At 43.9% G+C, this 13,794-nt stretch overlaps 1 protein-coding gene across 3 annotated transcripts in view; it reads right to left on the reverse strand.

The window, feature by feature from the left end:
• Positions 1-13,794, reverse strand: part of TDRD3 (tudor domain containing 3) — a 653,010-nt gene that overhangs the window by 488,813 nt on the left and 150,403 nt on the right. For 2 of the 3 annotated variants that reach the window (XM_069205299.1, XM_069205300.1), the window contains exon 3: positions 8,577-8,642. In XM_069205299.1, the coding sequence (XP_069061400.1) occupies positions 8,577-8,642 (66 nt within the window). The remainder of the gene's footprint in view (positions 1-8,576; positions 8,643-13,794) is intronic. The other variant, XM_069205301.1, reaches the window with a different exon arrangement.

Here is a 13,794-nt window from a genome sequence, read left to right on the forward strand (position 1 = left end):
CTTTTTTGCCTGGAGAACTGAGAATACCATTTTTTGGGGGAGAACTGACAGAAAACTAGGACCAACCTGGCAAGCCGACCCGCCAAGGGTGCATCGCGGGTGGGCCTGACTTGGCCACTGCTCCGGCTACGTTCTTCTCTGTGGCAGCAAATCCGTTTCAACGGGCCTAAAGCTGAGGACCGTCCAACAAAGTTGAACTCTCTTTGGCTATAGCCTGCCGCCTTGTCCCACGGGAGGAATCAGACTCCAAGAAAAGTATCAAAGCTCAAAAGTAGAAAGTTTCACCGGACCCCATGCCGAGCAGCCGCCAATTGAAGACTACTTACAGGTGTGAAATTCATAACTTTCCCACCACAAGCTTTTACTGCCTTCACTGAAACTTCGAATAGTGGAAAGCTTTTACCTTTGAACGAAGCTTTCTGCCCTGTCCCACTGAAGATTACATTGTTAGAATATTTGTAAGTCTAAAGGTAACTCTGAACAGAACCAACATGGTCCTCATATCAAGCTCTCAGTCCATCTCAGTCAGCCTCAAACCTTATCCTTATCTCACACGACAATTGCCTGTGGTTCACGCTTTCCACATTTCAGAGCTGTTTTTATATAGAACTTTAAAAGATCAAATCTCTAGTTCATTCAAATAGTTTGTATTTTTATAAACATTAATATATTTATTGTGTTGTCATTTTGATTTAACTGTTTTGGTACTACTAAATGCTTTACACATTTTCTTAAGTTAAGCCTGTCTGCTCTGTGCAATAGCTACCTGGGGTAGAGCTCAGGTTTTAATTGCTGAAATCTCTACTTGACCTAATAGGATTAGTGTCATATTTAATTGTAGTGGACTACCATCAACCCTAACTAACAATCCACTTTCTCACAACAACTTTTGCTCTAGTTAAGAGGAGCACAAGCACTTCTAGGTGCTTACCCGGTTCCTTGCACTAATATCCAGAGTGCATGTTATAATTGTTGATGTGAACAGCCTGCATGGAATATATATGCTGTGAGTAGGTAAGATATGATAAGGAAAGCTGCTGGGGTCCATTTTGGATACTCTCGGCCAGGCTTTGCACAAGTGGGAGGTGAGGTGTGTTCCCAAACAGTGAAAGTGTACTGCTCACAATCCTGAAGCTGAAGGGCGGGTACCTAAACAGTGATGTGAGGTGAGCCGAAACAAAGCTGGTTTATTTAGGCCATTAGGACTTTTTGCTTAAAAAGAAGCTGCTGATTAGTCTTTTTTAACAATGTCATTTATTGGATGGTGGGGATGAGAGGTGAGCCTGGCGACTCTGTTGTGCAAGGTGAGTAAACATTTAGCTGAGACTTGGTCTTTTGTCTTTCCCTGATTACTTCAGTTAAGCTGCTGGAAGGTAGGTGCAGAAACCTTTCACCTCTTGGTGCATCTGTTGTGAGTGATCCAGGTTGGGAACTACTCTGCTGTAAGAAGCATTATTCTACTCAAAGGCTGTTTCTGCAGAATAACTTGTAAAGAAAAACTTAAAAGGAGAATCAACCTCAATCGGTTTTACAGTTTCAGACTGTGGATCATAACTCCTGTTTGAATTTCAAGATAAAAGGTATAACCCCCCACTGTCCCACGTGTTGGTCCAGTTCCAAGTCCTCTAAGAGCTAGGAAGGAAATGTTTTGCAGTGTATTCAGATGACTGCTGTGCAACCAAGGGTGGTGTCTACGAGTGTCCCAAAGAAGAGGGGACTTCATCTGAAGTATTGATAGTTTGCTGGAAGAGCTATTTACCTGCCCTGAGTCACTGAGAAGCATGATTGCTTTGAAAGGGAAGGAATCTTCCCAGCCTGCAAAAGGACTGTCTGCCCGGGAAGGAGCCAGGAGCAGCATGTTCCGCGGTGTTGGTGGGGCACCCAGAAGAGAGGAAAGTTGGAGAGTGATCTGATGGATCTGAGCATTCGTGGGCCTGCAGTCTCTCCTGTCGGTTCAAGGAACTGCAACCATAATTAAAAAAAAGCCTTGAGGGGGCATGGGGGTTTGAGGGAACTATGACTGGGTGTCAGGATCAGACTGCGCCAGGCCACAACTGCCAGCTGAAGGTCAGCTTGTGTGCAGCCACAACTGCCTGATATGACCAACCTGTGTGGAGACTACAACTGCCCATACTACTCGGCTCATGCAGGGCAGTAGCTAACCAAGTCATGTCCAGCCTGAGAAGTTTACTTCTGTGAAAAGTCACTTGACCAAATTGTGGCACCAATGAGAACCTGGAGGCCCTGGTGTGGGCACAGGATCAAAACCTAGAAGGCAGTGAACTCATAGTCAGTGCCGCCAGAACTCCAAGAAATCAAGACTGCAGTCTCCAACATCTAATAGGCACACTAATATGTGTGGCCCCAGCACCTGGGGCGGGAGAGAAGAGCTGCCAGCCAGTGTCACTTTCCCATGAGAGATTCCGTGGGCATGTTTGAAGACCAGATAGTAAGGCCAACTTGCAAGGACGGATTCCACTTCATTGTGTTAAGAACTTGAAGAAACTAGTTACTTATCTTTAAAAATAGTTTTGCAGCTTGACTCTTTTAGATTTACATGCATTGCATATCCCACATGCAACCTATGGGAATGTAGAAGATATCCATGCTGCAAAACTGAGACTGTGCTCATAAGTATTTGGAGTGACTAATCTGCACCTGAGCTATACTTTTGCTACAAGTGTGTTTTCCACAGAAGAGTGAACCACTTCGATTTGGGAGACAATCTGGAGAGTTGAGAAAGCAGCAACCTGAAGAGCACTCAGTGACATTTTATTTTTTCGTTGATGGTTGCGTGTAGTGCTGCATTCTACTGCGTAATTAAGTACTTTTCTTTCTCGTAACTATAAACACTGGGCTGGATGTTCGTTTACTGAATTCACTGTTTGAATGTTGGGCTGTAAGCTCAAACACACCAACACTACACCTCCCTGACAAGCCTTTGACTGCTCACCATCACTACCAATTGAAGTAAGGTGGAGAAGGGGTTCTACTTGGCTTAGTTTGCAGAGCCACAAAAGGATGGAATTCGGGACGTTAGAAGCAAATTTCCACAGCCCCCAAAGATGATGACCAAGTAGCACTTTTGCCCCATTGCCCCAGAAAGGGGACTGACAAAAATCAAATGCCCTGGCCTCAGTGTGATCTTTCAACAATCGCACAAACACATACACACTCTGTTTTCCAAACCAGGACACTCAGAGAAGTCCTTTCTGTAAACAATACCCGCAATATACACAAAAGTACATAACTATATTTTAAGCAGCATAGCCTTTCCAAACTAAACCAATTGCTGTCCATTTGGGATACTTAGTTTAGCAAGGTGTATGCCAGGGTTTAGGGAAGATATGGACCAACACTGGGAGAGAAATAAGCTGCCAATATGAGACTGGACCAGAGACATGATGAGAGGACAATGTACCTTGGGGATATTACTAAAGGAGAGACAGCTGGGGCATGCAAGAGATTGAATGAAGCAAGCCTGGGTTGAATACGAGAGACGTAGGACGACGGATAGCTCTTCAACGTTAGCAGGAACCATCACAGATTGTTTTATCAGAGTGAAATGGGACCACACATGTATCATCACTAATATTACAAAAATCTCAGGCAGACATAGGAGTTTTCAACCCCCCGTACCAAATACGTTTAAATCGCTCTAGAGTTGAATTAAGACAAAGAGGTAAATATAGGGCACCCCCAATACGAGTCAGTGTAGTTTCTGTTTTTTCTCTTGAGACCTGAAAAAAGAAAGGTGGTCAGAAAACCAAAATGTTTGACCCTATTTAATATCCTGAATAGCGATAACAAAATTTAAAAAACGTGAAGCTGGCCCTATGCACTTTAGAAAAAAACACAAGTCTCAGCCTCCATTAGAAGTACCTGCATTTCTTTGACATGGATTGGACACTGATCAGAGCAGCTGTACTAAACAAAGTACGTTGCCCAAGGTAGATTAGGTCATAATGGGAAGGCAGCTCAAAAGGTTAATTATAAGCTACTGGGCTACCAGCAGGCAGAGGTTAAATCCAGCAAAAAACACGAACCCTTTAACTCTCATAGGTCAATTAAAGCAGCCCCATTGGCTTGGGTAGTAACTTGTTATTTACAGCTCTGACAAACAGTAAAATCAGTGATTGTATTTGCTGTATTACCGATGGTTTCAATGGCTCTCCGTTGCAATATTTGCTTACAGTGATCTGCAAGTATGAGCACTGGCTCGGGGTACTATGAAAGGCAAGTTGGATGCATTTTGAATTGATTAATATGTTGTAGGGGCATTTTTACTGATCATGACTAATGCCTGATTGAGACTGGTTCTGTTAGAACGACTGGCTTTAAGTACATTTCAATTACAGCTATTTGCATTTGCAAAATAATAGTGTTTATTTTATTGAGCAAGCCTCTCTGTATGCGTGTGTTTTTCCATTTCAGTAAAATCATTGAAAAAGAAAAAGAAACACTGGTGTCTGTAAATAAGTTATCCAGTTATCCGTTTTGCTGATTTTTACAGATAAATACTGATAGATGGCAATATTTTTCTTGTCTGCATTTATTTAAAAAAAAAAAAAAAAAGAAAAAAAAAAGGAAAAACGTTAAAAAGCATGGTGACATCTCCCTAAATAACCTCACATGTTAACATCCATTTCTAGTATAATGGTTATATTTACCTCTGGATGCATTAGGTTATATCTGGCTGTATTTGTTAAAATACAATTGGCGTCAAAGTATGACAGCATGTTTATTAGTTAAATAAATGTGGAAATATACCATTTTACAACTTCACTTATTCAGAGAACAAAAAATAAATATGGATAAATACAAACGAAAATGTTAAAAAATATATATATATATTATAAAACCGGGAGCCCCACCTGTAATGTAATATTTGAGCTCACTCATGGAAGCAATGTCCAGAATGTTTCTTTATTCTCTCATTTTCAAAGTTTTCCTGCTGATGTTCTGTGTATGTCATTCATTAGCTGATCTAGCCACTGTATAGCTGAATTACATAAACAATGACAATTCATTTCTTCAATTGCTTATGCATAGCCTAACCAATGTAATGCATCAGTCTCTGGAAGTAATTTATTTCCCAGAATGTTGACTGGTTTATGTTGTTACAATCCTAGCTCAACCCGTCATGTCATATCATACCATAAAAAGTGAGGGGCTTTTGTACCTTCAAACCTAATAAAAACTGTTGTATTTTGGAGATGAACCAGTTTTTGTTTTACTTTTCTCTGGGAGCAGGCTCTGTAATAGTCTGTCTATTTGATTTATACTCAGTTCTTTCCTTGAGTTTTCTTCAAAGGCCGAGTTTATGTTAGTCCTCTTGCAGAATATTACTTTGATATTTTGGTTGAGCTGATTTTTAATTAACTAATTACTTTTTGCTTTCGGCAGTGATCATATTTTCGAATAAACTCAAGAACCTGGAATCCTGTCTTGTGGGCTTTGGTTTGTAAGCACTGGACTAAGTCTTCGTAAAACCTTCAGGCAGTACCGATCTTGCACATCGACCCTCTTAATTAGTGCATCGACAATGCTATTCACATTTAGTTTGGATTGAATAATTGGCATGTTACGTGCATGTTACGTGCATCATACCAGAGTGCCAACTGTACATTTACACAAGACAAAGTACAGGAACTGTGCAGTGACCAGTTTTTCCTTCATTGAGTATATGATACTTGAGAAACAACGCAAAAGATATAAGTTTTCAGATTAGCCGTTGGTTGCCTAAAGCAGTTATGTCGCAGATGTCCATTGACAGGTTGTGTGCAAACTGGGAGTTATCTCACTTGGGTTTGCACTTGTAACTGCCTTCTAGGTTTTGATCCTGTGCCCAACATTGATCTTTGTTGACTGAGAAGTGAATGCCGAAGGACAGGAGGTGGCAATAGCTCATCATGGAGCATGTGGACTCAGTCAACCTCCCACCCTTCCCCCCCTCTCCAAAGCAGTTAAAGGTGGGGCAAAGTGTTTTGATGTTGATAAAGTGGGGGTTGGACTATGATAGTAAGACTGTTACATAAAAAGAGACAGTCTGGTATTTTTGAGGTCACAGATTAGACATCCAGCAGTGTTCTGGACGTTTCTACCTTTTTATATGGAACCCTGTCATGTCTACCTTTTTAACAGTAGCACAGTCCAGGTGAGAGTATGGCAGGGCATTAACTACAGTAGAGTGACAAAGTGGGCTGAATGACACGGTAGTCTTCATTGGTAGGATGACTTGGGAGTTCAGCATAACGTCAATGTCTCACAGGACGTTTTAGATTCTCATGTTGTTTTTTTTTTTTTTTGCAAAACATTTTTATTGTTCTCTGTAACACCTCAACCTTCCACACATGAGATGCATTACATAGAGTACAAACAGCAATAAGCAGTGCATCACAGAGACCGTCATATTTCCCAACATTGATGCAATAAAAAGGAATGAACACCCCTTAACCCCATCCATAAGTTCCAGAGGGTAGGAGTCAAGTGGACCCTAGCCAGGACCCTTCCTGTGTGATTGAGGATTCTAATACAGGGATCAAGGTGGTGCCGGGCACAGCTGCAATATGATTCCTCGAAGGTCAGCCCAACCTTGCCAATTTTTTTTATGCTTTTTGGGGCATCCCCACACTTAGTAGATCAGTCTCTTCCTGGCCATACAATGATCCATGCCTTTAGCCCATTTTGTGGTGGATGGTGCCATCTCCGATTTCCATTGTGCTATATCCCTTTTTGCTATCATCAGACCTAGCCACAGAAGCACCTTATGATATCTATTGCCTCCAATGTCTTCTTTAATATGCAACATGATCAACGTAGGGTCTCTAGGGACAGTCCACACCAGTATCCCTTGCAAGGCACCCAAGACCTCCAATGTTTTGATGGTTAAAATCTCACAAAGACAGTCTGGGTGAGAACATATTGTTCTGTGTCGGTGTAGTTGGCTTTAGACAAGGGCTTCCTTTTTGGGTGTGTTTACTTTGAAAATGAATTGCCCCATCCAGACTTAGATTACACAATGTCAAAGTAAAAAGTAGATATTTGGCCTTGTCGGCATGTGAAATGTAGGTATATTTGTGTAGTGCAACAGCGCAAGTTGTGATAATTGAGTTGGTCCTTTATGGGTGTGATGGAGAACTGTAAGGAGGGGTAAAGGATGAGAGTAAAGCTTTGCAGGACTCTGTGTCTGCACAAACTATAAGTCTCCCAGCTTGGACAGTTTAGACACAATGACTGCAACCTTTTGTTTGTGGGGATGAAGCTTAGATATTGTCTGGAGAATGTGAAGACGGCTATTACGCCAAATAGATGCACTCTTCTGGTTGTGAAAATCGCTTTTTGGAATATGGTACATGCAGGTTTGAGGGGCACCTTAGCATGTGGTGCCTTTCTATGTACAAGCCATTTCTGACCATGGAGGTGTAGTTTGAGGTCCTTGAGAAGCTTCTTCTGGGTTTGCTCTTTTGGATGGTATGCACTTAATTAGCAATGATAAGAGCACAGTCTGGAATGAGCAGTCCTAGCTATACATCCTTACAGTGTTTGTCTGTTTTATTTAAGATGTACTAAGATGGCCCCTGCATGCAACGTAGGACAGTCAGTTGAATGGTGTCCGAATGGATACTGGTGGGGATTGCAGAAAACTTCATCGGGAGGCTATGAAGTGTGGTTGTTAGTCATTCTAATTTGTAATTTGCCTTTTCTGAAGTTCCAGGGACAAGCAATTAAGGCATGGTACCAAGATGTGCCAGGTTAGCAGTACCAGTGAGGAGACTTTTGAGTGTCTCGACCCTCCGGGGCACAAAGCCAGGAGAGCAGTGCATAAGAAATGAATGCTTGGTGCCTCCACCTCACCCCGAATAAACGAGGTCTCTTTGAAAACCACTGACCAGGGAGGCCTAAAGCTTAAAGTGTACACTCTTAACAGCGCAGAGGTATAGCGCTGAATTCTTCAGGCATTATTACAATTCCCGGAAAATCTTCCTTTTGCAAAGTACCCTATACGCAGCTTCACGTTAAACTTCGTCCGTTCCATATACGCACCACTCTAGAAATAAAAACGCGTACACGCTATATTTCTGCATGTGGCTCTGCTTGTATTTTTACTTAGCTGTCTCCCGATTCAAGCTGGTATTACATTTGTCATGATTTCAGTCAGACAGGACACCGCCAGGTGACGAGAACATCAGAACAGCTGCAAGTCCTGAAAGCTTTCTTGCAAGTCGGCTCCAATTTAATTCAACAACTAAATCCTGACCAATGCCTAATAAGAGGCTGGTGGTGGCATTCCCATCAGCCAAGCAGGCGGGCCAGGGTTAGAAGCAGAAGATAATCAATGGAACCGAAAGCTACTTTGTGACGAGCAGAGCATCTCAAATTCTACCGTATGCTAACTTCCCACGCTACCCACTCATTACCATCACTGGACGGAACACACATCGGGCAATTTTCAAAGAGCATTGGGACACCACAGGCGCACATACGCATGACGGACTGTTGGCGGCAGGAGGCTGTTGTACCGCTGTCAGAACATTATGTGGACTCTAAAATGAAGAACACCAAAAGAAGGTTACCTTTTCCACCTTTCCGCCATTTATGTCAACCGGTAGGAACTTCCTGCCAATGGTTCTTAGATCTGTCTGAAATTAAAACATTACACAGTTATTGCCTGTACGATTTCTAATTGAGAATACAAGTGTATGAATTTAAAAAATATGTATTTACTTTGCTGAACGTACATCCAGGTAATTTAAGCATACACCTAAAAAATAGACAGCATTTCTCCAGAGCCTTCATAAAGGTCAACAAGACGGTTTTAAGAATTGAAACAATATATGTTAACCCTGTAAGAAAGAGGGTTATTAACGGTGAAGGATATGGGCCCCTCACCAGTAATAGGTCCACAACCTTCCATTTACTGGGAAACAAGTACCCCCGCTATAGCACTTGACTCAGGGTAGTGAGACAGGGTAGTTCAAGGCTAGGGCAGGTGGGGAAGGCTAGTGTCCCAACCCGCAAGTAGGCAACGAACACCCAATAAATCATAGTCCAGTCAGTACTTTTGATTATAAAATGTTATTACACACTCACAACTCAATAATATGCATTAGTTTACAAAAATGTACACAATGGCAGGTGGAAATAACTATGGTGACACCATTCTAACAGTTCACACCACTAGCACACACTGAACCCTAACACTATGATACCCCAAAATACACTAGGCATATTATAATGGAGAGGATACGTATCAAAACACAGCTCTACTGGCTTCGTTAGAATGTCACCACATTAAATAAAGGTAGGACAACGTCATACTAGACCAACGCAAACCCTCACAATCACCAAGGATGGTATTATTGTCCATTCATTTGTACATGTAATGACTCACTGTTAACATTGTGGTCACCAATAAAACATTTCAAACCATTACAAGGACCTTCATTAATACACAAAATAATTAATTGAATGTTAACTTTGTCAGTGTACAAAAAGTATTTCAATCAATTTCATGGCAACAGATATTGAATACTGTGTCAGGGTATTCAGGAATCCTATTTTTTCTTTTTTAACTTTTAGGATGCTGCAGTGTAGCATGAGAACCCACAAAAGTAATCGCCACAATGGCCTATGGACAAAAGCCCCAAGCTCCAATAGTACTCCCAAATAAAGCAACCTTCTCCTGACGTCATCACTCTAACACCCAGGAAGACTTAGGGCAGCAAATTAGAAAACACCATAGAGGGGGATCCTGTGGGAGCTGCTGTGCTTCTGGCAGCCCTGAAAACACTTCACTTGACATTGGTAATGCCACTACCCATCCAGGGGTACCACGGAAGACAAACAAGGAAATTACTGAGTACCACAGAAGCTTTTGGGGCTCTCCTTTCCTACAGTTGATCAGGTTACAGAGGCTTATGGAGGAATCCCCTGCAGCTATTTATTTCCTTTTGTGTTTTTTAAATTGCAGTCACAACGCATTTTTTCTTTTTTAAACAAAGTTGCCTTGCATCACGATCCTCTATTCTCCTAGTGCCCACGCCCTCAATGGGTGTTCGGATGTGTATAAAATATGAGTAGTGCAGGAGCGAGCTCAAGCTCGTGCACCATGGCCAGCACTATCCTTTCCATGGTGGTGCAGGAGCCGGTAAGACGCCACTTCTTCTGCCCACATTGGCGGGGTGGAGGGATGATGTAGTCCTCACTCACCCTAGACACAGAGGCACAGTGGGAACACTCTGCAGTCCAGCCAGGCTCGGCTTCCCCAGGAGCAAATGTGTAAAGAGCATGTCGGTGCACATCTCTCCTTTGGTCCCCAGGAACTGCACAATGCAGAAGCGCACCAGCATTCGTTACTTGGTTGCACCGGTCCCTGGGGAAACGGGCGCCACAGGGACATAAAATGAAACAAGCACTGGCAAAGGCCATAGGTCTCGCCTACACAAGTGTTATTGGCTTGGCAATGTGTGTTAGCCAAGCTGTACACCAGTGACGCTGAAGTTCAGCATGACTAAAAGGTAGTGGCGTGGAGTGTCAGAGTGGAGGAGTAGTGTTGTAGAGTGGATTTGTTGGAGTAGAATGTCAGAGTGGAGTGGGGGAGTAGAGTATCGTAGAGTTGAATAAAACAGAGTAGAGATCAGTGGCTCACAGACTGTTGTAGAAGGCAGTGTCGTATAGTGGAGTGGTATAAAGTGGGTAGAATAGGGTGGAGTGGACTGATGCAGTCTGGTGGATTGGATTGGAGTAGAGTGGGGTGGATTGGACTGAGGTAGGGTGGGGTGGATTGGGAGGACTGTGGTGGATTGGAATGGGTGGACTGGATTGGACATAGTGGGTGGGATGAAATGGGGTGAGGTGTATTGGTTTGGGGTGGACTGAATTGGAATGATAGGACTGAGTGGGGTGGATGGGATTGGAGTGGTGTGGAGTAGATTGGACTGGAGTGGGGTAGATTAGATTGAACTGGAGTGGGGTGGATTGGATTGAACTGGAGTGGGGTGGATTGGATTGAACTGGAGTGGGGTGGATTGGATTGGACTGGAGATGGGTGGCCTTGTCTGGAGTAGTGTGGACTGGATTGGAGTGGGGTGTATTGGATTCGCTGGATTGGACTGGGGTGGATTAGACTATAGTGAGGTGGACTTGTGTTGGGCGGATTGGATTCACTGGATTAGAGTGGTGTGGGGTGGATTGGAGTGTAGTGGGCTGAATGGATTGAACTGGAGTGGGGTGGACTAAATTGGGGTGGAGTGGATTGATTTGGATAGAAAGGGGTGGTTTAAAGTAAAGTAGATTTGATTGGGGTGGGGTGTATTGGACTGGTGTGGACTGGATGGGGAGGATTGTATTGGGGTGGGGTGGACAAATAGGGCGGCGGAGGTGGATTGGAGTGAGGTGAATTGGGGTAGCGTGGATTAGTGTGGGTTTCATTGGGGTGGAATGGAATGGGGTGGATTAGAGTGGGGTGTACTGTATTGGAATGGGGTAGATTGGAGTGCACTGGACTGAGTTGGGGTGGATTTGATGGGATGGGGTAGCATAGAATGTGGTGGATTGAATTTGAGTGGGGTGTGCTGGACTGCAATGGGGTGGGGTGGATTGAATTGAGGTGAGATGGATTGGATTGATTGAGGTGGATTGGATTGGGGTAGGGTGGATTGGGGTGAAGTGGGCTGGAAATGAATGGAGTAGATTCGAGTGGGTTGTGGTGGAGTGGAGTGGACTGGAATGGAATGGAATGGAGTAGGGTGGATTGGTGTGGGGTGAATTGGACAGGTGTGGGATGGATTGGAGTGGGGTGGATTTTTGGAGCGGGATGGATTGGTGTGTGGTGGCTTGGAGTGGGATGGAATGCATTGAATTGGAATGGATTGAACTGGACTGTATTGGAGTGGTTTGGATTGGTGTGGGGTGAACTGGACTCAACTACTCAACTGGAGTGGGTGGGCTGGCTTGGAGGGGTTGGTTAGATTGATGTGAGGTGGGTTAAATGGGTATGGGGTGGATTGGACTGGAGTGGGTTCGATTGAGTTGGCATGGGGCAGACTGTTTGGAATTGGAGTGGGGAAGATTGTTGTGGACAGTGTGCAGCAGATTGTACTGGGACAGAGCTACTTATCTAGCTCTACTGGGCTGAATCTGACTATTTCTGTGCCACTGTACTCCTTATTTCAATCTCCTGCCCACTTGCATTTCTATTTTTTCTAGGAGTTATATTCTTGACTGATCTCCCTCCGCTGAGGGAGAGCTCAGGGCTTGCCCCCCTGCCTTGTAGCTCCTTGCCCAGAACCTCCTGTGTGGAACACCTGGCACCTGTCCTGCTGCCTTGTGATAACACAAACAAGTCAAAAGGAAACCTGTTACTTACCTGTAACAATAGGTCTGAGCTTTAAACTATTCTTGATTTACAAGATACACTAAATTCCACCATCAAGTGACATAGTTAGGACACATTTCTGGAATAAGGAAAGCTTTTGATTTGAGCATTGTCAAAACCTCTATCAGAGGGCCACAGTGCAAGCAGGAGCTACTGGGACCAACCATGGAGGTTGAGGCCTTTAAATCCTGATGTCCCAGGCCAATTTACTACAGGTCCTGGGCATCTGGGCTACGTACCCTTGACATGATGTCCCCACCCAGCTGGGAGATAGCAGGGCTTAGCCCGCAGTCCTGAGTAGAGGCAGACGTCTTGCAGGAGCTGCTCCTCCTTGCACAGCCTTTCAGGCTGCTTGGCAGTTGACAGTATTAAGGGCCTCCAGCCCATCTTCTTATACTCCATTTCCAGACTCCAAATATGATTTAGGGTTTGAGTCTTTGAAGTTAGTGTTGGGGTCTGCTTCCTTTCAATGTGCCCACTCTGCTGTGCTGCCCTTACTCCACAAAACAGTCTGTCACAGCAGGAGCAACTTTATATCTGATAGCCCCACAACACAGGTCATGGGAGAGACTAAAGGGTCACACCTGGATGTCATTGACCGTGATCTGTGTACCAAAAGGTAAGCCCACAGCCTCAGCCCTACTCCTTATGATTCTCTTATCGGACCCATCTTCTTCCTGAAATGTACCCAGGGCCCTTTCCGGTGACCTCTTTCTGAATCAAAGAACACCCTTTGAAGTGTACTGAAGAGCATCATCTCTCTCCTCCAGTGTATCTCGCTGTGCTTCCAGGAATGCAGCAATCCACAATTCTGTATAGGGGAAGGATTCCTCTAACTACTCATGATCCTCCAGTTACCCCTGGGTCTCCCAAAATGGAACCCTGGGTCTTCCATGTATTATACCATTCACAGGTACACATACACACAGAACACACATGCAACCACATGAGTGATGTGCAGCACTGCATGCTAACGTGATGTAGGCCAAGTGTGAGTTAAGCACAGGTAGACCTATAGGCCTCACTCCAGTAACACAAGTAAAATAGGGCTCCTGTTGATCTCTACAATATGCTGCCATCACCATGCTCATGTTACTTAACTCTTGGTAAAGACAGTAAAGGGTAGCATTTTAAGGCACCTTTCCTGGTCCAACTAGACTGCAATTCTGTGAGATAAGCTTATGTCTTGGTGCTCACACAAGATCTGTGTTAGCCCATTACAACAAAAATCATCACCAGGGATACACACATAATTGCAGCTGAGGAATTCGGGGCAAGAGTACACGTCTGTCACCATGCAAGGAACTTTTCCATCACAACAAGCATCAACTATAGGTCGAGTCAATACAACTCACCAAATGTCCATAAGGTTAAGAGCAGGCAGTGTGAATATGAAAACACGTTCACATATATAT

The sequence above is a fragment of the Pleurodeles waltl genome, chromosome 8, assembly GCF_031143425.1.
Source record: "Pleurodeles waltl isolate 20211129_DDA chromosome 8, aPleWal1.hap1.20221129, whole genome shotgun sequence".
NCBI lineage: Eukaryota > Metazoa > Chordata > Amphibia > Caudata > Salamandridae > Pleurodeles > Pleurodeles waltl.